At 42.8% G+C, this 23,552-nt stretch overlaps 1 protein-coding gene across 1 annotated transcript in view; it reads right to left on the bottom strand.

Annotated features, from left to right (window-relative positions):
• mTor (serine/threonine-protein kinase Tor) overlaps window positions 1–23,552 on the bottom strand; it is a 154,293-nt gene that overhangs the window by 81,526 nt on the left and 49,215 nt on the right. Inside the window, exons 20-23 of the mRNA XM_080276419.1 lie at window positions 22,260–22,457; window positions 20,168–20,338; window positions 12,135–12,326; window positions 8,476–8,652 (exon numbers count right to left, since the gene is read on the bottom strand). Of these exons, the coding sequence (XP_080132545.1) occupies window positions 8,476–8,652; window positions 12,135–12,326; window positions 20,168–20,338; window positions 22,260–22,457 (738 nt within the window). The remainder of the gene's footprint in view (window positions 1–8,475; window positions 8,653–12,134; window positions 12,327–20,167; window positions 20,339–22,259; window positions 22,458–23,552) is intronic.

The raw sequence follows: 23,552 nt of genomic DNA, 5'->3' as shown, positions 1-23,552 counted from the left end.
CTCCATATTTTTCTGTAACACACACAAAATATTACATAACAGTGCAGTATTTAAGTATAGTACAGTTTGGATTTAAAAAAACTCTTTGTTGAGGGAAGGGAGATCAGTTTTCACTTGGACTGTAAATGTAAATATTGCTAACACAGACCTGTCATTGAGTGACTGAATTATCATTACTTTATTAGTGTGAAAAGTGACATTTATTCCTTCTTGATAATTTTTGGAACGTTGGTACAAATGATGTGACAGCTAGTCTAAAATAATGATGGAGGTGTTCACTGACGATTCTGGAGCAGGAAAAACAGAGTAAAATTAAAAACTACTGCTAATTACTGATCCACGTTAAAGACAAATTATTTATTTACTTGTTTATTTATATTTTTTTCATTTTTACAGACAGGAAGGTGCCGGGTTCAACAAAAAAGCTCACCGCGGTCTGGATTTGGACCGCGGTCCGCCAATTGAGTATCAAAAAGGTAAATGATGATCTAAGAAGAAATATGAATGCAAAATACTCTGAAAATAGGAAGTTATTCTGGAAAGAGGTGCAGAAATGTAGAAGTGAAAGCGGAAAGAAATATGATGGTGTGAAGGATGTAGATGGTAGATTATTAACCCATGAGCGTGAGTAAGGACCAGATGGAAAGAATATATTAAAAGCCTGATGAATGGGAATAGCAAGAGCAGAGCAGCTGTAAACATGACTGGTTTTGGGGGTGTGCAGAGAAGGAATGCAGTGCCAGGAGATGTGACACTTGCACAGGTGAAGAGTGCTGTGAAGCAGCTGAAGAATGGGAAAGGAGCTGGGGTAGATGAGGTGTATGCTGGGATGATTAAGTGTAGTGGAAAGAGTGGAATGATGTGCTTGTTGGAGGTATGTAAGAAGGCATGGATGAATGAAACTGTGCCTGCAGAGTGGAAAGAGGCTGTGATTGTACCCCTGTACAAGAATAAAGGTATGCGAAGTGAGTGCAAGAATTATTGTGGCATACGTGTATTGAGTGTGGTGAGGAAGGTATATGGAAGAATTATTATAGAGAATGTAAGAGAGATATCAGAAGTCCTAGTGAGTAATGAACAGGGTGGCTTTAGGAGTGGCAGAGGATGTGTGGATCAAATATTTGCAGTCAGAAAGATAGCAGAGAAGGCTTGTGAGAAGAACCATAAGGTGTTTATGCCCTTCAAGGATCTGGAAAAAGCATACGACAAAGTGGACAGAGAAGGATTGTGGAAAGTTCTGTACATGTATGGTGTAGATAGTAAGCTGTTAGGTGCTGGCATGAGTTTTTATGACGGTAGTGAAGCATATGTAAGGGTTACTGGGCATCTAAGTGAATGGTTCACGATCGGTGTCGAGGTGCGACAAGGTTGTGTAATGTCCCCATGGTTGTTCAATATATATATGGATGGAGTCATGAGAGAAGTAAAAACATGAGTAATCGAGAGAGGGATGGCGTTGGTAATGAATGGTGATGGATGGAATATCTCAAACTGTTGTATGCTGACGATGCAGTACTGCTTGCAAAATACCATTTAAGAACTTGGTAGGCCGGTGCAGAGTTCTGTTGAAATTTGTGAGTGTCGTGCCTCGAGAGTAAATGTAGAAAAGAACAAAGTGATGGTTACTGAGCAAGAAGGTGACTCCCAGTGTGATGTTACAGTGAATGAAGGGAGACTGGAATTGGTGAGAGAGTTCTAATACCTGGGCACAGTGACAGAAAAGGTAGGAAAATGTGCAAAAGAAGTTGAAAGTAGAGTGACACAAGGAAGAAAAGTAGCTGGTGCAATGAAGGCCTTGATAAGAAACAGAGGCTTGAGTGTTGCACCTGCACGAGGCTTACATGAAGGAGTGTTAGTGCCAACTTTAACATATGGACGTGAGACTGGTGTGGCATGAAAATGAAAGTCAAGAGTAAGAGCAGTGGAGATCGGACTGCTGAGGAATGTATGTGGAGTACACAGGGTGGATAGGATACAAAATAATGTGACTCGTGAAAGATGTGAAGTGATGAAGTCGGTAGACACCAGAATCGAAGAGAATGTACCGAGATGGTATGGTCATATGGAGAGAATGAATAACAACAGAGTGGTGAAAAAGGTATATCTGAGCAAATGTAAAGAAGGGAGGGTGCAAGGTGGGCCAAGGAGAAGGTGGAGAGATATGGTGGATGTGTGTGTGAGGAAGAGAGGTTTGGAAGTCGGTGAGGCTAGGGAACTGATGAGATCAAGCTGGCTAGATGAATGTTGTGAGGAGAAGTGCATGATCAGGGATTTGGCACCCCTTTTTAACGTGGCAGCATCCAGACTGACTCAATTGGATACGTTTATGTGAAGCTACAAAACGTGGTGAATGTTTTTAGTGTATCCAATAGAACCAGGATTCCGGGGGCTTGAATGATGAGTGAATGGAAGCGTGGCCCATTGGATTGGCCAAATTTGAGCTGTCTGGACACTGCTACTCATCACCCTGCCCTAGGGTGGAAAAGGGGGTCCAGATGGTGATCATGATGATGATGAGCAATAATAAGATGATGGATGGATGGATGGATTAAAAAAAAAGGCACTTACACTGAAGATTTACTAAACTATCTACCTGTCTATTGTCAGACGCCTTAATCCCTTATATGGGGTGGCCACAAACAAATCGCCTCCACGTCACCCTGTCCCCCGCCATTTCACTCCCCCGCTCCCAATTCACACACCCCTCTCTCACATACCTCTCCACTCCATCCCTTCATCTTATTCTTGGCCTTCCCCTCCCTCTCTCCCCCTCTACCTCACTCACATACACTCTCCTCATCAGTCTCTCACTCTCCATCCTCTCCACATGGTCAAACCACCTCAGTGTGTTTCTTCTAACGCTTCCTATCACATCCACATCCACACCACAACACTCCTTCACATCCTCATTTGTCAGTCTGTCTCTTCATGTGACTCCACAGGTTCTTCTCAAATAACTAATTTCCACTGCTCTCACTCTTAACTTGTGTCCCTCCAACAATGTCCAAGCTTCACTTCCATACATCAGAGTTGGTATCACAATACTGTCATGTAATAACTTTTTCATTTCCATGCTCACTTCCCTGTTTCTTATCACTGCCTTCATGGAACCAGCAACCTTTCTTCCTTGTTGTACTCTTTCAAGCACTTCACCCTCCAAACTTCCATCCTTACTCATCACACTACCCAAGTACTTAAATGTACTCACATTTTCCATTTCCTCATCATCCAACCTCATTGTACATTCACTGACTTCACCTCTCTCGAAGACCATAACTTTACTCTTACCTACATTCAACTTTAAATTCTGTTACTTACACACTCTCCCAAACTCATCCACCAAGCCTTGCAGCTCCCCTTCGTCTTCACTTAACAACACAGTATCATCTGCAAACAACAGTACAGGGAGTTTCCAAACACTGCCCTCTCTCATTAGGGCCACTTCAACATCCACTGCCCTTCCTTGTATCTCATTCATAACCCCATCCATATACAGATTGAACAACCATGGAGACATGACACATCCTTGTTTCAACCCAACCTTCAAATGGAAAAACACACTCAGTTCATTATCCACACGCACTGCAGCCTTAGCACCGTCAAACATACTCTTCACAGCATTCAACAACTTCACATCTACTCCACATATTCTTTATACTTTTCAAAATCCATGTCTATCCACCCTGTCATATGTTTTCTCCAAATCCATGAAGGCCGCATACAACTTCTTTCCCTACTCTAGAATCTTTTCCACTAAAGATCTAAGAATGAATATCTGATCTACACAACCTCTTCCCTTCCTAAAGCCTCCCTAAAATCATTATACAGTGTTCCCTTGGTTATCACACACTTGGTTGGAGCAGTTTTGTTACCACTGATGAAAATCTGCACTCCTATCATTACTGTGCATTTTTCAGCACATAAATGTCATTATTGCGCTCCTGAGCTGGTTTCTGTCGACAATGATGATCAAATATCTGTGATTTCTGATGGCTTTAAGGGATTCAAAGATGAGGCCCTACTCAAGGAATCAAAAACCAGGTGGTGGAGACCTCTAACTCTCCATCCCCTTGCTTAGACAGTGGATTGCACAAGTACCCTTTTTATCCCACCTCGTGTGGCGCAAAAAACGAAGGATTTTTTTTTTTTTTTTTTTTTAAATAATAAACTTGAAGATAAACATCCAGGGCTTCATCTGATGGAAAAAAAAAAAAAAAAAAAAAAAAAAAATCTCCATCTTCACACAGGGCCATGTGTAAGTTTACATACGGGAGTAATAAAAAAAAATAAAATTTTTTGATTATTATAAACTTGAAGATAAACATCCAGGGCATCATCTGGTGAAAAGAAAAGAATCTCTCTCTCTCTGACTCTGCGTGGCACCATGCGTAAGTTTGCAACACAATGCAACCCAGCCTGAGCTGTGGCTCACAATCCACAGGTTAAGAACTGCTTCACTCAAGCCCAATTCAGGTCTCTCTATGTTACATGTTCCTTTCTTACTGGGCACTTTTCATCACTTTCTATAAACTTAACCATGCCCATGTGTGTTTTTGATACCATAATAGTATGTATTTATTTAGTGGGTCTAACCTACTATACTTGGAAAAATTTGGGCTTGCACTTGGGATGCCTGGTACCAGTCAGGATATAGCACACAGGTTCTGTGCTTTTGATATCCTGCAGTTTCATTATCATGAACCATGCTCAGTAGCAATTATGTGTGATAACCTTGGGATCACTGTATACTGCAAACTGGGGGAAACTGGTGAATCAGATTTACAGGTAGCAACGTAAATTTAAAAAATAACACTGCTGTAATCAATCATGGACTTTGTTGCACAAAATATATAAATAAGTAAAAAATAAAGGCAACTTCTAGCTATGACTTCTTGCACATTAAATGCTGGAATATCCTTAAACTTCTTTAAGCCAGTGATGTATTTTTTAATTTGTATTCTTGCTGTTTCCTGATGCCTTTAATAAACTTGGGAAATAGTAATCAATCCCTAAAGACCACAATTCTCCCACCCTGTCTGGCCTCAGAACCACATTAAGGGTCCAATTTTTTACTTTCATCAAGGTAACTTTTGGTCTGATGGATTTCAAGAGCTTGGTTTTACGAACTAGACAAAGTATATTTCACTCTCATATGTCTATTGGTTACCGCACTGTCAACCGTCGTTTCGTTTCGTTTCATTTTTAAAGGCTCCAACATGCTTGCATGTGTCGGCCTTGGTCACCTAATGGCGGCTCTCCACGCTCCATTGCAGCCTCCCTGTTCTGTCCCTTAACCCTAAGGTCACACTTAATGACCTCGTTCCATGTCTTTCTCGGTCTACCCCTCATAACCCCACCTCCAATATTAACACTTCTCATCTTCCTCACCCAATTATCATCCCTCATCCTCTCCACATGTCCAAACCACCTACCATCATCCCTCATCCTCTCCACATGTCCAAACCACCTCAATCTACCTCTCCTCATCACGACACCAATACACTCCAGTCCATTGTAAACCCAGCCCCTCCAGGCCTTGGACGCAGGGATGCACTGCACATCCACCTAATCATTGTCATTTCTGTACGTCTGAGCTGGCGAATATCTTCCTCCCTCACTGCCCAGGTCTCACTACCATACAGCATTACACTCCTAACACATGCTGCATACAAAGACCCCTTAGCATGTAGGGAGAGCCCTCTCAATGTCAGGAGAGGCAAGAGCTCCCTGAACTTCTTCCAACCACTTCTCACCCTAGCCACAGAGCTAGCTCCAGCCCCACCTCCAGCACACAACATGTCTCCCAAATAACAAAACTCTTCCACACACTCAAGAGATTCACCTGCAAGTTCAATCCTTTCACATCTGACAATCTCCACCTGCTCACCCCTGCACGCCGTACACATAAAATCAGCATTATCACGCAGTCTACCTCTGATACCACTACATCTCTTATGCACCCATTTATCACACACACTGCACAAGATGGAATTACTTCCCACGCCCTTGTGGCAAACTGCACATGGCCACTCTCCCTCGTCTTTGACAGTACCGCCACCAACCCTAGATATCATCACTTTTGTTTTATCTGCGTTTACCCTTAAACCCTTTTGCCCCATACCATCTCTCCACTTCCTAAACCTTTCCTCTGCCTCCCTTTCATTCTCTGCAATCAACACCAAATCATCAGCATACAACAACTTCCACGGGAGTCCGTTTCTAAAGTCACGTGAAAGGGCTTCAAGTACCATGATAAACAACATGGGACTCAAGACTGACCCCTGATGCACACCAACATTCACGGAAAACTCATCACTCAAATCTCCATTCACTCTCACCTGGGTGTGAGCACCCACATACACGGCCATAACCACCCTAACCACCCTAACCAGCCACTCCAAGCCAAGCTTTCTCATTGCTCACTTCACCACCTCTCTAAGGACTCTGTCAAAGGCCTTTTCCAAATCAACAAAAACAAAATAAAGATCCCTTCTCCTACCAATATATTTTTCCTGAAGCTGTCGAACAATGAATATGGCATCAGTGGTCCCCCTACCTGGCATAAACCCAAACTGCATCTCATCAATATTCACTCTTTCTCTAATCATACCTTCTAAAACTCTCTCCATTACCTTCATTATCTGATCTAAAAGCTTTATATCTCTATAATTTCCTCTTCCCAGGGCATCACCCTTCCCTTTATACACATTTACAATTACACTCTTCAGCCAATCATCTGGGACAACACACTCATAAATAATCCTATTTATCAGGTCAGTGACTAAACTCACCCCTATATCACCTGAGGCCTTCAACATTCTGGCAGTCAACCCAGACACACCTGCTGCCTTGCCCACCCTCATCCTGCCTATTGCCTCACTCACAGTAGCAGTATCAATCAAAGGCCAAGGGCCAGACACTGGATCTGCTGGCTCCAAACCTTCCCTGTCCCAGTCAAACTCCTCATTCAACAACCGGTTATAATGCTCTCTCCATGCATCTTTAATATCCTCACTGTTCACCACTACCCTTCCTTCATCATTCTTCACACACTGCTCACCTATGAATCCCGATTATCCCTCTTCACCTGACCTGCCACCCTAAATAAATTTTTCCTTTCCCCATGATTTAGGTTATCAAGTAATTGTCTCTGTGACTCAGACATTGCCCTGTATACCTCTCTTCTAGCCCTACACTTGGCAGCCAAATATTCCTCTTTGCTACCACCCTTCTTCCATTCCTGGAAAAGCCTTCTTTTCTCCTTAATTGCAGCTTCTACACCCTCATCCCACCACCAAGTTACACTATGTCTTGGTGGTCCTCTTGTCCAGCCACATGTTACATCAGTAACTCTCAAGAAATTGTTCTTGAGGGCTCTGTACTGTTCATTAACGTCTCTGTCTACAGCTCCCTGTTCAGCCACCATTCTCCTCAACTCGCTACAGAAGGCATCCCTTACTACTTGGTTTTGCAGCTTCCATATTTTCCTCCTAGGTACATAAGTCCTCTTTTTCATCACTTGTTCTTTAAGCACCATATCACAAATCAATAGTCTGTGCTGCTGCACACACTCCTCACTTCCTATAACTTTAACATCCCTCACTAACCTCCTATCGGCCCTCCTAACCAGAAAATAATCTATCTGACTGCTATTTCCCACAGACTCATACATAATTAACCTACTGTCTCTTTTCCTAAAATATGTGTTGCACACAATCATGTCCGTTGCCTCCCCAAAATTGTTACCACTCACGCAGAGAGAGAGAGAGAGAGAGAGAGAGAGATTGCACCAAAGTAAATTTTGGTCTCAGGGATTTGAAGAGCTTGACTTAACACACCAGAAAATGCATATTTCACTCTCATATGCCTAACCGTTACCGCACTGTTGTCCATCAAAAATGAAAAAAAAGGTTATGCCTCACTACGAGCGAAAATGAGATGTCACCAAGAAATAAAGTAGAATGTTGAAGTGAAGGAAGTGTGGGGGGACATCAGGAGGCGGGGAAAAGGAAGGGAATATGCCTGTCACACACTGCCAATACAGTCCAGAGCGGGTAGTTTGGGTGGAAGGGGACACAGAGGGCAGGATCCAACGGGGCAGAGGGAGGTGGAGAGATGGTGTTGGGGGGGGGGACCCTCCCCAATCCCAGGGAGGGGGCCAGATCATGCCTCTTACCGCCTAATCTCTTAGTTTCCATTGGCTAGGTACTATTTACGTCATTAAAGAGGCCGGGCTTCCACTCGAGGGTTTTTGGTAGCCATTCTTCGATCGCCTGCAATAGGTTCTGACACAGAGAATATGGCTGTGGCCGACTGTCTGGTATAGATCTTTAGGGGTTAAGGCACTGTCCAATCCAACAACATCAGAAATTTTCCAGAATGCTACATAATAGTCTCTGAAAGTAACAAGAATAAAATACAAACTACATCATTTATGTGATAGGATTATAAGAATAAACCAAGTTGCACCCCTACCTTGACCACTTTAGCAACGAGAATATCATAGCGTGGGTGTGTGATCTTGTGGCGTGATGTGATGCGGTGAACAACAGGCACAAAACACTGGTATGACCGCCCCAACTGCTGGGCCAGTGCACACACTACATCCATTGCCTGCTGACGCAACTCAGGAGTACTCTCTAGAGTGCGAAGCTGATAAAGAAACACAATAGTAGAGCTGTGGTCAAATCCTTTCAAATTACCTAAGGACTGTATAAAAATGCAATGAGATCTTAGGTGGGGCACTCACCATCCACTCACTCAATTTAGTGCTGCTCTTAGGTGACTGAGCTTTCATCTCTTCCTTCCTTTCCCTTCTGTCTTTCTTTCCTTCATTCTTTCCCCTTCCTTCTGTCTTTGCATGACTCTACACTGGGTGACAAGCAAATGATTTCCTGTACACCAGGAAACAGTTTGTTAAACTGGATGGTAACCATATACCCAAATTATGGCATCTGGTGGTTTTGTGGGTAATTAAGGCACTCCAATTGGACTGAGCCTGGGCAGGTTTATATCCAAAGGGTGGTTGGGGTTTGTTGCTCAAGTAATGCCACTTAGGGATGAATGAGTCTGGTCACTTTCATCTTAAATGTCATGACCAACTTACCTAGCCCTGGGCTCCTATGCTCCTCATGGAGGAATACAAGATTGGATGATGATGATGATGATGAATGAGATCTTGCCAAACTCATCATCATCACTCTGAAACTTACTTCCCACCTAAAAATGGGTTGAGGTAGGATCCTAAAATAAGAAATGAGAAATTACAAAAGCAGAAAAATTATCAACGGCATACCTAATGAAATGGGTTACACATCATTTAAGCCTTCTAAACCCTGGTTCCACCTGAAAAGCATAACCAGTCATCCATCCATCCATCATCTAATCCTACATTGCCCCATGAGGAGCTTAGGAGCCCGGGGCTAGGAAAGTTGGTCCTGGCATTTAAGATGAGAGTGACCAGCCTCACTCATCCCTGAGTGGCATTACGTGAGCAATAAACCCCAACCACCCCTTGGATATAAACCTTCACCTGCTCAATCCGATTGGAGCATCTTGTTACCCACTGAACCACCAGGAGCCAAAATTTGGTTATATGGTTACCACCCAGCATAGTAAATGGTTTCCTGGTGTACAGGAAACCATTTGGCTTGTCATTCAGTGTAGAGTCACCCACAGGCAGAAGGAAAAGGAAAGAATGAAGGAAAGAAAGACACGAGAGGGAGTGTAAAGTCACCCGCAGGCAGAAGAAAGAGGAAAGAATGAAGGAAAGAAAGACAGAAGAGGATGGATGGAAAGAAGGATGGAGGAGAGGAAAGGGGAGACACCTGAGAGCAGCACCACATCAAGTGAGTGGATGGTGAGTGCTCCCACCTACCACATACCAGTCATCCATCTATATACCGGTATAATTTTTTTTTTACATTTTTACATGCATGAACATCTCTACAGGCAGCAGTGTCAGCTGTCTCACAGTAATGTCTTCCAGACACAAAGTACTTCACACTCACAGACTTTAGCAACTTTAGTGAGGCCACATCTTACCACATCATACAACACAACAAACTAGGAGACAGATCATTAACCGATGAACTCCGAAGCTCCTGCATACAGTACTTCAGTATTGTACTTGTTTTTGATAAATGCATCCCAAACACAACTCTCAAGCAGTCAATCTGTCAATAAGAAAACAGAAAAAGGATTGCCAAACCTTTGTCATATACAGTACTTTATACATACAGTACTTCATCCATCCCATGACAGTTCCTAACTTCATCAACTTCCACACCCCACTTTCTCACACACTCATTTACTACCGCATTTGCCAGTGTATAGGGCGACTCTTGAACCTCATTAAAAAAAAAGGCCCAAAATTGGGGGTCATCCTAAACACCGGGTGTAAAATCCTAACCTCTGCATCCTGTGGTTATAGGATCCATAGGCATGATAGGGAACATTGCCAAACACTCACCTTGACCCTTGTTTCCCTGAATATAGTACATATAGGTCAAAACCTGTTTAAATTACTAACATCATCATGAAACACAACTTGTTTTCTATATGAAGGCAAACTTTTATAAAAAATATCACCACGGATATGGCAATGAGGACATGAGAAAGATGAGTAACCTGTTGAGCCCACGCCATGAATACCATCGTGTCTCACTAGCAACTGGCTGGGTTGTTTACAAATTACCAACGAGCATAGGGTTGCCAGATCTGATGCAGGGCTCATTACGAAGTGATAAACAACAGTGACATTGCCGTTATTCCTGGTGGATTACCATCAGTCCTACAACCACTTGATGTCTGTCTTGAATTAACCATTCAAAGACTGCATCCGTGAGCAATGGAACGAGCAAATGATCAGAGGTAAAAAGTCATATACAAGTGGTATAAGTGGTGGGAGTATGCATGCTTCAGGTCTGGATGAGCTGTGATTTTATTATCAAGGCATGGAATGATACTTCTGTGGAAACAGTCATCAACTCTTTCAAGAAATGTGGAATATCCAGTTCAGTGGACAGCAAAGAAGATTACATTTTGTAGGCGGATGAGGAAGAGGAAGCCGATGCCAAGGCTACACCTTTGAATTCTGAGTTTGATCCTTACGACGAAGAATTGCAAACTTTAGCTCAGGATGAAGTTTATGAACTGATAATGTCCAATGTGGAGGATACTGATTTGAAGGGATTTTAAATCACTGACAGCTGATGTGATGACTTTAATAAAATGTAACTTTCCTTTAACCTATTTTATAAAATTCACAGTAACATGCTTTTAAGTTTTTAACAGTATAACTTTATACTCAAATATTAAATTATAACCCATTTTCACAAATGAGGTGGCACATGAAGCCTAGATAGCCTGTACACCCCACAGAAAAAGCTGGTTTAAAGAAAAACGTAACCAAAGACTGTGTTGCTTAGCAGTGTGTTAGTAGTAGCTCTTCACTGGTCAGTGGGAAGAGTGATAAAGGACTGGGGTTACTGGGGCAGCAGGCTGCCAGTGTTTAAAGAGTTGGGGCTCGTCTTATGCACAGAGTATATCACTAAACCCACATTTTGTATGGATATATTGGAAGCAGTCTTATACACAGGTCGGCCTTATACACCTGCATATACGATATATCCATCCATCTTCTCCTTGGCCTTCCACACCTTCCAACCTTGAACGACCCTCAAATTTGCCTTTGTCATCATTCTATCTACATCTGTGCCACCTTTATGACCATACCATGTAATTATACTCTGTTCAATCCTTTTCCCAATATATTTCCTTATTAATATCTTTACATTCATCAGTGTGTTGCTTACCGGTACCTTATCCACTCTGTGCAACCCACATACACTCCATACCAGTCCTGTTTTTCATTGCTCTCCATTAGCATCACAAATAAATGTAGACAGCAGGATAAAAAATTAAATATATAAATAAAAAGATAGCTGCAAACTAAGAATAACACATAAATGATACAAACTTTACAAACAAGACACCATATAAATACTTCAAACAATGCACACCAACCATAAAGATAATGCACACATTACAAACAATAAACAATGAAAAAGCCATACAAACAAGCCACAAGAACAATATATATCATACAAGAAACCAAGAGTGCAGGGACATACGAGGGGATGTATAATCTTGGATGTATAGTCGGTGAGGTCGAGGTAGTCAGAGAAGTGGTCGAGTGTCTCTAGGGCCAGCCGTCTCACTGACAGTGGCACATCTGGGGCATCCAGCAGCTTCACAATGTGTGGCAACAGCATGTGCAGGAACTCCTCTAGAGTTGCACCGAAGTGTTGGAAGGCCAGCAGTAACTGAGGATCAACATCATCATCAACGCTTCATCATCTTGACCTTTCTCCCATCTAAAGATGGGACAAGGCATATCATGCAATACAAAAGTCATCATCATCATTGTCTGGACCTCCTTTCCCACCCTAAGGCAAGGTGAGGAATAGCAATGTCCAAACAGCCTAAGTTTGACCAATTCAATGGGCCATGTTTCCATTCACTCATCATTCAAGCCCCCAGAATCCTGGCTCCATCAGATAAGCCAAAAAAAAATTCAGCATGTTCTGTAGCTTCACATATACCTACCTGACAGAGTCAATCCAAACGCTGTCACATTAAAAAGGGGTGCCAAATCTCTAGTTATGCGTTTCTCCGCATAAAATTCATCAAGTTCGGTCTCTTGTCAGTCCCTTAGCCTCACCAAATTCCATACCTTTCTTCCTCACACACATCCACCATATCCCTCCACCTTCTCCTATGCCTACTTTGCCTCCTCCCTCCTTCAAATTTGCTCAGATACATCTTGTTCACATTCTATGTCATCCATTCTCTCCACATGACCGTACCACCTCAGTACACTTTCTTCGATTCTGGTGTCCACAGATTTCCTCACACCATGTCTTTCACCTACCACATTATTTAGTATCCTATCCACTCTCTGTACTCCACATACATTCCTCAGCAGTCCCATCACCACTGCTCTTACTCTTGACTTTTGATTTTCATGCCACACCACAGTCACACATCCATATGTTAAAGTTGGTACTGACACCCCTTCAAGTAAGCCCTGTGCAGCTGCAACACTCATCTCTCTCTCTCTCTCTCTATATCTCTATCTCTCTCTTTTTTTTTTTTTTTTTTTTTTTTTTTTTTTAAATCAAGGCCTTCATAGCACCAGTAACTCTTATTCCTCGTGTCATTCTATTTTCCACCTCTTTTGCACATTTTCCTCTCTTTTCTATCACTGTACCCAAGTACACTCACGGCAAACAGCCCTTACCAGGCTGTCCATCACAGCCTGGTCAGGGACTTTTTGCCGCAAGTGTACACTCGACCTTCAATTTCCCAGACTAAAAGGGGGGGGTGGGGGACCAGTCCGGGAATCGCAAAAGTCCGGCCCCACATATCATTCCCAGGACAATTACCATACTTTGCCCGAATTCTCCAATATTGTTTGGCAATTATTCCAATATTCTAAAGCATTCTGGAATGTAGGCGACATATACCAATGTAAATAACATACACAGTACATAAAATATTAAGAGACACAATAACAATAATAATAACTGGCACAACAGCAGTATTTTGCTTGATACAACCCTAAGAATGGTTGTTTAGACAGCTGTTGACAAGAATGTGAAGGGTATGACAGAAGATTATCAGAAAGTTGAGGAAAAAGAGGAAAATGAACAAGGAATGGAACACCACAAGACAAGCAAACCACTCATCAGCTGACCGAGATCCAAACAGGCAAACATCAAATGTGCTCTCAATCTTGGATGGAATCGGCAATTTTAATTGGAAAATATTTTAATCTTTATCACCATATAGGTCTGCACACCTAATTATTTGAAATTCAGTCAAAAATTTGTGCTTAATTTAACTGTTAATAGAAAATCAGGATTCAGAGCAAAAATTTCTTAAAGTCAGCAGAAATGTTTTGCCTCTAGCCTAACAACTCGTCTTGGTGGACTTTTGTTTTGTATAAATATCAATTTACAATGCAGATACAGTGCATTTTTTTGTACTCAAAATACTTATGCAAAACAGATGTCTGTCAAGGAGTGTTGACAATCTGAAGGGGAAATATCTGCTAACATTGGCCAACCACTCATCAGCTGACCGAAATACAAACACGCAATCATCAGATGTGATCTCAATCTTGGACTGAATCGGCAATATTAATGGTAAAAATATATTGATCTTTATCATCATATAGGTTTGCACACCTAATTACTTGAAATTCAGTCAAAATTTGTGCCTTATTTAATTATTATTGGAAAATCAGGATTCAGAGCGAAAATTTCTTAAAGTTAGCAGGTCTTTTTCCTCTAGCCTAACAACTCGCCTTGTGGACTTTTGTTTTGTATAAATATCAATTTACAATGCAGATACATTTTATTGTACTCAAAATAAATATTTATGCAAAACTGAAGTCTGTCAAGGTGTGCTGATCATCTGAAGGGGAAATATCTACTAACATTGGCACATTTTAGCTCTGAAACCTAATGTTTTAATTAAGTAATATTAAGTACACTTTTTTTGCAGATTTCAGATAATTAGGTGTTTATGAGCCACTGTGGTGAAAAAAATTATAATATTTTCCAGTGAAAAGTGCCGATTTGATATTTAGTTGCATCGAGTTGGGTGAGCTAAGTGAGTAGGAACGGATTCCACTGACTTTGTCCGTAAGAAAATATATATATTTTTTTACTTATGAATTTTATTGTGTCCAAGCCTTCCTTAAATTTTATTGTGTTACGCAATAAACTATTTATAGTGGCATTTGAGAAAGGTAAGAGGCAAATGGGCCATTGCCACGAGTCACAGGGAACTGGTGGGGTGAAGCAGGTTGGTGGCCAAGATGTGTTTCATGTATGAAAATACAGTAATCACTCTAATATCCGGACGCCCAATATCCGAACATCCCCACTAACCGAACCTTATCGTCCAGGGATCAAACATTCCCAAAATGGTCCGAAAATCCAAAAAAATTGGAAAAAAAAATCGATTTTTTGCCGTCCGGAATTTGAACTTGCCGCACGCCCCGCGTGAGAGCATTGTTTTGGTTCGTCATTCCTCCGACATCCGATAGAGCGCCGCTGCATCCTCCCCACTTCCCGCCTGTCTCTCACCGCGACAAGACCTACGCTCTTCGCCATGGCTGCCCACGTGCTCGCTTTTGTGGTGGTGCCGTACTTGCTGCAAGGCCTCCTGCTGCTCTCTGCCCTACTCTTAGTGTGTGTGATGATGGCCCCGCCTCCTGAGAAAAGGAAGAGAGTGGTGTTGACTCTGGAGAAGAAACGGGAGATATTGGAGAAGGTTGATGCGGGTTGGTCTTCCTCTCGCATTCTCCGCGAGTTCAACCTGGCCCGGTCGACTTTGTTTGATATCAAGCGTTCCCGAGACAAGCTCATGCAGTACACGGCTGACTTCTCGTCGAGAAGCAAACGCAACGTGGAGAGGAAGGTTATGTTTACCCCCAAGTATGCAGAGATCGACCGCTCCACGTTGATTTGGTATCGACAGCAACGTGCAGCTGGTGTGATGGTACGTGGAACGGAGCTGAAGGCTGCTGCTGAGAAGTTTGCAAGGCTTCACGATGCCCTAGACTTCAAGGCATCCGAGGGTTGGCTCTTCGCGTTCAAGTTGCGACATGGCCTTACTAACCGTAAAGCACATGGCGAAGCATTGGACGCTAACGAGGATGGAGTGGACGAGTTTCGGCACAAGGTGAAAGGCTTGATCGACAGGGAGGGCCTCACTCTCGGTCAAGTCTATAACGCTGACGAAACTGGCCTATTCTATCGCTCGGTGCCAACGAACACTCTCGCCGATGAGACGGAGAAGCATGTACCTGGCCGCAAGCTTTCTAAGGAACGGATATCTGCTTTGTGTTGTGCCAATGCTAACGGCATGCACCGGCTTAAGCCCGTTATTGTTGGCCGTGCAAAGCAGCCTCGGTGCCTTCGTGGGGTGATGGATGTCCTTCCTGTCGTATGGTACCATTCTTTGAAAGCATGGTTCACAGCTGTGATTTTCAAAGACTGGTTTCACCATCACTTCGTCAAGGAGGTCATACATTACCAGACAAAGACACTGGGAATTCCTCGCGACCAGGTAAAGGCTCTCCTTCTCCTCGACAATGCACCTGCCCACCCGTGCGACAAGGACTTGGTTGCTGAGAATGGCCGTATTAGGTGCATGTTTCTGCCACCTAATACGACTGCTCTCATTCAACCAATGGACCAAGGAGTGATCGTGGCAACAAAGCGCCTGTACCGTCGGAAGTTCCTGGACGAGGTGATGGTGGTTCTCGAGGACGAGCGCAGGGAAGGACGTGACACTCGAGGCAAGCGGACTTTGGAAAACCTTCGCCGCTACAACATCAAGTCTGCGCTGTACAACTGGGCTAGTGCATGGAAGGAAGTCCCTGTGAAAACTCTTGAAAATGGTTGGTCTCGTCTGCTTCTCGGAACAGATGTGGAGTACGATTTCCTAGGGTTTGACGTGGATGACTTCCATGCACGGCTACGATGTTGATGTGGACGATGTTCGTGAGTGGTTGGACGACGACGAGGGCGATCCTGGGTATCAGATGTTGTCTGATATCGAGATCGCGTCTTCGGTTGCTGGTGTCAGTCCCGAACTTGAAGATTCCGACGACGAAGGCGATGATGATGCAGACTCCGCCCAGCAGGACACTATTCCAGCCATCCCCAAGCTGAGCGCACTCCGGGAACATCTAGAGTTCGTCCTAGACTACCTGGAACACCCGGACTGCGACAGGGAGATGGGGCCCTTGGGACTCGTGGAGGAAGTGCGTGCTTTCCGGCAGCGCATCATCAATCGCCAGAATCGTCGGTCCTTGCGTCAGTCAACGATTGACAGTTTTTTCAGGCCCGTGACCCCCGCTGTGCCAAGCCCTGGTTCCACTCCGTTGCCTCCCCAAGACAGGCCCTCATGCTCCGAGCCACAGCCCAGCACATCAGCTACAGTGGAGTCACTGCTCGACGTGAGTTTGCGGCTGTCTTCAGAGTCTTCTGTAGTCGGTACGCCATCACCACGACCCACCGATGCACCCCTTGGACGCCTGCCAGTGATACTCTCGGGCTCTGACAGTGAATAAACAGCAAGAACTTCTCCACTAGACCACACGGGAATTTTGAGTGTTGTGCAGTGAAAAAAATGGTGTGTTGTGTTAAGGTTTTCAAGTTGGGAGAAAAGACTAAGTAGGAAAGAAATTTAACGTAACTAACCTTCTTTGTTTTGGCTTTGGAAACTTAAAAAAACTTGGGAAAAGTTAATGTGCAACACTTAAATTTAATGGAACATTATTTGGACTAAAGTGAACACTGTGAAAAGAACGGACTTCTGTGTGTTATTGACTAAGTTCAGTGCAAGACTTCAGGAAGAGTGTAGTGCAAGTGCTTCAGGAAATTGTTCTTACTGTCAGAGTCCGAGAGGAGGCGGTTATTCATCGAGGTGGCCAGGGACTTGCTGTAAGTAGCCAAAATGTTTCATGTTGTACTATTTTCCATACTATATTTACCAGAATGTTTCATATTGTATTTTTTCCCATACTATACTTACCAGAAAGTGTCATAGTGTACTTCTTTCCATACTAAACTTACCTCATGCATGTGCAGTAGGAATGTGTTTTTCAGAGTTCGGTTAGGTTCGGTTAGGTTAGGTTCGGTTAGAGTCCATAAGTACCAGAATGTTTATTAATGTATGAACATACTTCTAAACCCACATTTTATGTGTCTATTGCATTTATTTCAGTCATTTATGTGCCTTATTGGTGTGATTTGGGTGTTAAATAGGTGCTATGCATGTCCGGAGGGAGTTGTATAGGTGTTTCTCTGTGTTAGGGTCCGTAAGTACAAGTCCATAAGCTGGGGCCCAATATCCGGACAAAACCAATATCCGAACCTACCGATGGCTCTATTGATCTGGATATTGGAGTGATTACTGTATTCTTGTGTGTGTTACAAATGGCCTTTGAGTTAAAACTTTGCTAAAATTATACTGTGTTGTGCAGCACACTGCTTATAGTTTTATATGAGAGAACAGTGGCCAGACTTTTGTGAGAATCCCAGACCTGTACGGGCATTTGATAATATTGTCCAGCCTCAGCCCGTATCCAGGAAATCCGAAATCCAGGAAACAGGGGTATAAGAAATCAAGGGTCGAGTGTATTTGAATGCTCTCACCAATTCCGGTCTCTCTCCATTCACTGTAACATCACACTGGGAGTCACCTTCTCTCTCAGTAACAATCACTTTACTCCTTTCTACATTTACTCTCAAGGCACGACACTCACAGACATCTACAAAACTCTCCACTAGTCTACCAAGCTCTTGTCTGGTATTTACAAGTAGCACCGCATCATCAGCATACAACAAATTTCAGATATTCCATCCATCACCATTCATCACCATCATCCCCCTCTCCATTACTCATGTTTTTACTTCTCTCATCACCCCATCCATACATATACTGAACAACCATGAGGACATCACACAACCTTGTTGCACGCCAACACTGATCGCAAACCAATTCTTAGATGTCCATTTACCCTTACACATGCCTCACTACCACCATAAAATCTCTTGATGGCACCTAGCAGCTTACCATCTACATCATACATGCGCAAAACTTTCAAAAATCCTTCTCTGTCTACTTTGTTGTATATAAACTTTTTCCAGATCCATAAATCCCATAAGCACCTTATAGTTATTCATTATAAGTCAGGAGTGTGTTGCAAAATACAGACAGTACTCATAACTGTAACTTAAGATGCATTACAAAATACATGCAGTCCTCATCAGTGTAAGAGGTGTGTTCCAATATACAGGAAGTTCTCACTGTAAATCAAGGATGTATTCCATATCATCTTGCTTCTTCTATCCATCCATCCATCATCCAATCCTATGTTGCCCCATAAGGAGAGTAGAAGCCCAGGGCCAGGCAAGCTGGTCCTGGCATTTAAGATGAGAGTGACCAACCTCACTCACCCCTGAGTGGCAATACGTGAGCAATAAACCCCAACCACCCCTTGGATATAAACCATCACCTGCTCAATCCGACTGGAGTGCCGTTATTACCCACTAAACCACCAGGCGCCAAAATTTGGTTATATGGTTACCACCCACCGCAGTAAATAGTTTCCTGGTGTACAAGAAACCATTTGGCTTGTCACTCAGTGTAGAGTCACCCACAGGCAGAAGGAAGATGAAAAAATGAAGGAAAGAAAGACACAAGAGGGAGTGTAAAGTCACCCATAGGCAGAAGAAAGAAGAAGGAATGAAGGAAAGAAATACAGAAGAGGATGGCTGGAGAGAGGGATGGAAGAGGGGAAAGGGCAGACACCTGAGAGCAGCACTATCGAGTGAGTGGATGGTGAGCACTCCCACCTATCACTTGCTTCTTCTCCATCTACTGTACTATATTCCTTTGCATGCCTCGCCTCATTTTAACACTTTAGTTTTTCCTTTGACTATCTTAGATATTTCCTATTTCCTCTGATTCCCTTAATTTCCTCCCTTCCTTTCTCTGCTCTCTCTTCTTACCTCATGCCTCCTCATCTCTGCTGTAATCTGCTTCTCCTTAAGAGTCACTGGTGCAAAACTTTATTCTTTGAGATATGTCTTCAACTCTTTGTTTCCCTTCTACTTCTTTCCTCTCTTCTCTGTGTTCTTCATATTTTTTCCTCCATTTCTCTTGTCCCTCCTTCCTCATCCTTCTTTTTCAACTTGCACTCTGCCTATTATATTCTCTTATTTTATCCAAGCTCTTCCTTTTTTCTCTCAAAGTCCCTTCAGTCTCTCTCCTTCCTTCCAAAATGTCCATCTTGTCACCTTTGCCAAAATCTGCCTTTCTTGCGTGTCACTGATGCAGAACTTGAGATTCAATGATCTCAGTCGCTTCAGGAAATCTTAAAACTCCCTCCTTCTCTCCTTCCTCTCCAGTCTCTTCTTCTTCTTTTTTTCCTACTATCCTCCCTCCATCTCCTCCTTTTCTTCACTTCATCCTTACCTTTCAACTACTCTCTATAACTATCTCTTACATTTCCTCCTTTCCTCAGTCTTTCCTTCTCTCCCTCACTTTAATCTCTCTCCTTTCCTCCATGCCTCCTCACCTTTGCTGTAACCTGCTTCTCTTTAGAGTCGTTGATACAGGACTTCAGAATCATTGGTATCAGTTCCTTGAGGTAGATCTTGAACTCAGACCCAACAGCCAGTGCAATGCTCTCCACAACACCGATGATAGTGATGGTCGTCTCAAGCTTCCCCCCAGTCACCCAGAACTCCTGAAACCACAGAGATATATTTGGTTAACCCCAACAACCAAGTGAGCTTCCTTTTACTTTACTGTTACCATCTCCAGATGATTTTATTTGGCTGAGGAAGGACTTTTCAAACTGGAGGGAGTTAGAAACAGCCATACTTAACCGCTTCACAACTAAATATCTTATTTAGGTTGCAACCTCTTCACAACTAGAGATCTTTGCTACGCTGCAACACCTTGACAACCAGAGATCTTTGCTGAGTCGCAATACCTTGACAACTAGAGATCTTTGTTAAGTTGCATACAACTGCCAAGAAGTGGCCTGATTAAACAGAAAAAGATGCTACTTTACTATGGGAGATCTCCCTTCAAAACTGTTTAGCAATGGTTAATGAGATGGAGTGATGGACCTTAATAACTATAACTGAACTTAAATCAGGATACCAGTGATAGCAGAGAAGCCATGATGAAGCTGTTTTCTGGTACACACTATCTTCTTGAGAGGCTAAGACCCCATCCCTATTCAGAAGATTTTGTTGGGAACGTAGCACTCTGTGACAGAATATACTTCCAGAAATCAATCAGTAGCCCTTAAGTGGGATCACGATAGAATACAGTTTAATCCATCTGACTATAGCACCTGCAGTACAATGAGGTTAATACATCCCTAATCTACTGCAATACATGCTGTGAAATCAGTAACTCCTTTGATCCGATTACTTACAATACAGTACTTTTCTTTTTCATTCTTGCTACATTCAGACAATTTTACTCAGCACAATGGAGATGTCTCAAGGTGAAAGGGTTAACCCCTAGAGTCCGCAAATCTCCAGGCCTGACAGTCACCTCAGTTGCAAAACAGTGCTGATTTTTTTACTTTCACCAAGGTAAAGTTTTCTCCCACTGATTTGAAAAGCTTGAGTTTACAAACCTGAAAATGTCAATCTCAGTCCCATAGGCCTACTGGTTACCGCACAATTGACTGTCAAATATAATAATAGTTCTCCAACGCATCAGAACAAAAATAAAAAAATTTTGGCATTTACCTATTTTTTGTCGTATAACCTTACAAAAATCACCCATGTCAATATGAAACACATGTCCAGGCATGAAACAAGCTGTATGAGTATGCATATAAAAAGGGAGGAAAAAATTACCTTCACCCTGTACATGCATGATAAAAATATATCAGTTCACTGCATACGTAAATCATTCAGTAAGAAAAATGTTTATACATACTGCATATTGATGTGTATAAATGAAGAAAAAACATTATGATATATAAAGACTTAACTGAAAAAAAAAAAACTCTTCTTACATCTCCCGAGCCAGAGGGAGATGGAGTGGGTGTGGGCGGGGTCCAGGAGATGGATGGGGGGCGGGAGGCCTCAACAGGGAGAGAATATGCTTGCTACACACCCCCACAATGGTATAGAGGGGGTATGGGGGAGATTTGGGTGGGAGGAGACAGTGATAGGAGGATCCACTGGGGCTTAGGGAGGTGGAGAGATGGCCAAGGGGGGTGGGGGGAGCCTCCTACCACATCCAAGGAGACCAATCATGCCAGACACCACCAGATATTGTTGTTCCCATTCTCTAACTTCCATTTACATCATCAGAGAGGCATGGCAACCTCTCCCCAGTTTTTTGTGGCTTCTAGTAAACTGATGTGAAGCGGACTGAACGTACCTTGTCTAAAGCACATCGATCAATGATGAACAAACTTTGGAGGTTAATGAAGGCTACACTTTACTTCTAAAGCTAAAATTGTCTCACCAAATACATCCAATTCACCATATTAGGAGCTACAAACGTACAGAGTAGCACATAGCTAACCTTAGCTATGTGCTGCTCTGTACATACTACATCCAACCAACTCAATCCCCTATCAATTTCCTAGTCTCATTAGCTCCCATACCTTACTTTCTTACACACTCACTCACCTTCAAGACTTCAATAATGCTGGGGAGGTAGTTGCGAATGTGCTGCTTGACAATGCCAATGAGAGTTGCCAGCTGCTGGATGAGGAAGTCCCTGAAAGTTGGATCTGACGTGCGGATGACAGTCAGCAGAGATGGTACCACCTGAGCTAGGTAACCCACACCCTTCACACCCAATGACTTGAAGATAAATATAATTGCCTGTGGAGAAAGAATGGGGATTATCTAAGCATCTACTTTCTCACCTACTTATTAATTATGCCATAGTACAACAGGTTGTGCAAGATAAAACCAGTTATAGGTGTACAGTATGCAAGGAAAATCAACTGGCCCAATGGTAACTGCCTTACAGAGAATGGGAATCATCTACATGTCTCTTGATTCTCTTTGAGTACTGATTTTCTGCTTACATTTTGGTCTATAATTAACCTTGCCTGAAGTTACACATCTTTTAGCATGTGTCTGAAATTAGCCAGTTATTCTGGAATGGGTAAGATACTGCCACTAGAGTATTACAGTCATATCACGATTATACAGGAACAGTTTGTTACATCATTTAGTGGGAGTTATCAACAATATTTTTACTTTTAACATCCTATTCAGTTTCATAGAACTCTCCTTGTTTGCCAGGCACAGTGTTTATATGGGCATAAAAAGCTCATATTTCTCATTAACCTGTACCACACTAGCGATGTACATCTACGTCCCCTTCAGCAACGCCGGTGATGTAGATCTACGTCCTGCAGCATTAAGAAGTAACAGAAGGCAACCAAAGTAAAATGAAAGGTAATTACGTATCTCACTAACTTCAAACATTTATCCGCTACACTTACAACTCTGATTTAGGAGCGTGGGAGGCAAGTGAGTCTTCACAGGCTTACGGCTGCTTTGCTCTGTCAGTAACCTTGACGATTTCAGAGGTTTTGTGGCACCAACCTGACTCGATTCACCCTACTTTCTGGCTTTGGTGATTACTTTTATTAGTGCCAGGATCTTATATTGATGTATTAAGCCCATATACCTACAAAAAAAAATCCAAAATCGGTTTACAAGCTCACAGACGCTCTGCTCTCTCTGTAACCTTGAAGATTTCAGCAGCAGAGTGGCACCAACATGACTCGATTTAACCTACTTTCTGGCTTTGGAGATTACTTTTATTAGTGTCAGGGATCTTATCATCATCATCTGGACCTCCTTTCCCACCCTAGGGCAGGGTGAGGAGTAGCAAAGTCCAGACAGCCCAAATCTGCCCAATCCAATGGGCCACGCTTCCATTCACTCACCATTCAAGCCCCC

Source organism: Coenobita brevimanus, chromosome 65 (assembly GCF_032717465.1).
Source record: "Coenobita brevimanus isolate Jiangsu-jjx chromosome 65, ASM3271746v2, whole genome shotgun sequence".
NCBI lineage: Eukaryota > Metazoa > Arthropoda > Malacostraca > Decapoda > Coenobitidae > Coenobita > Coenobita brevimanus.
This window is presented reverse-complemented; position numbering and strand designations above follow the sequence as displayed.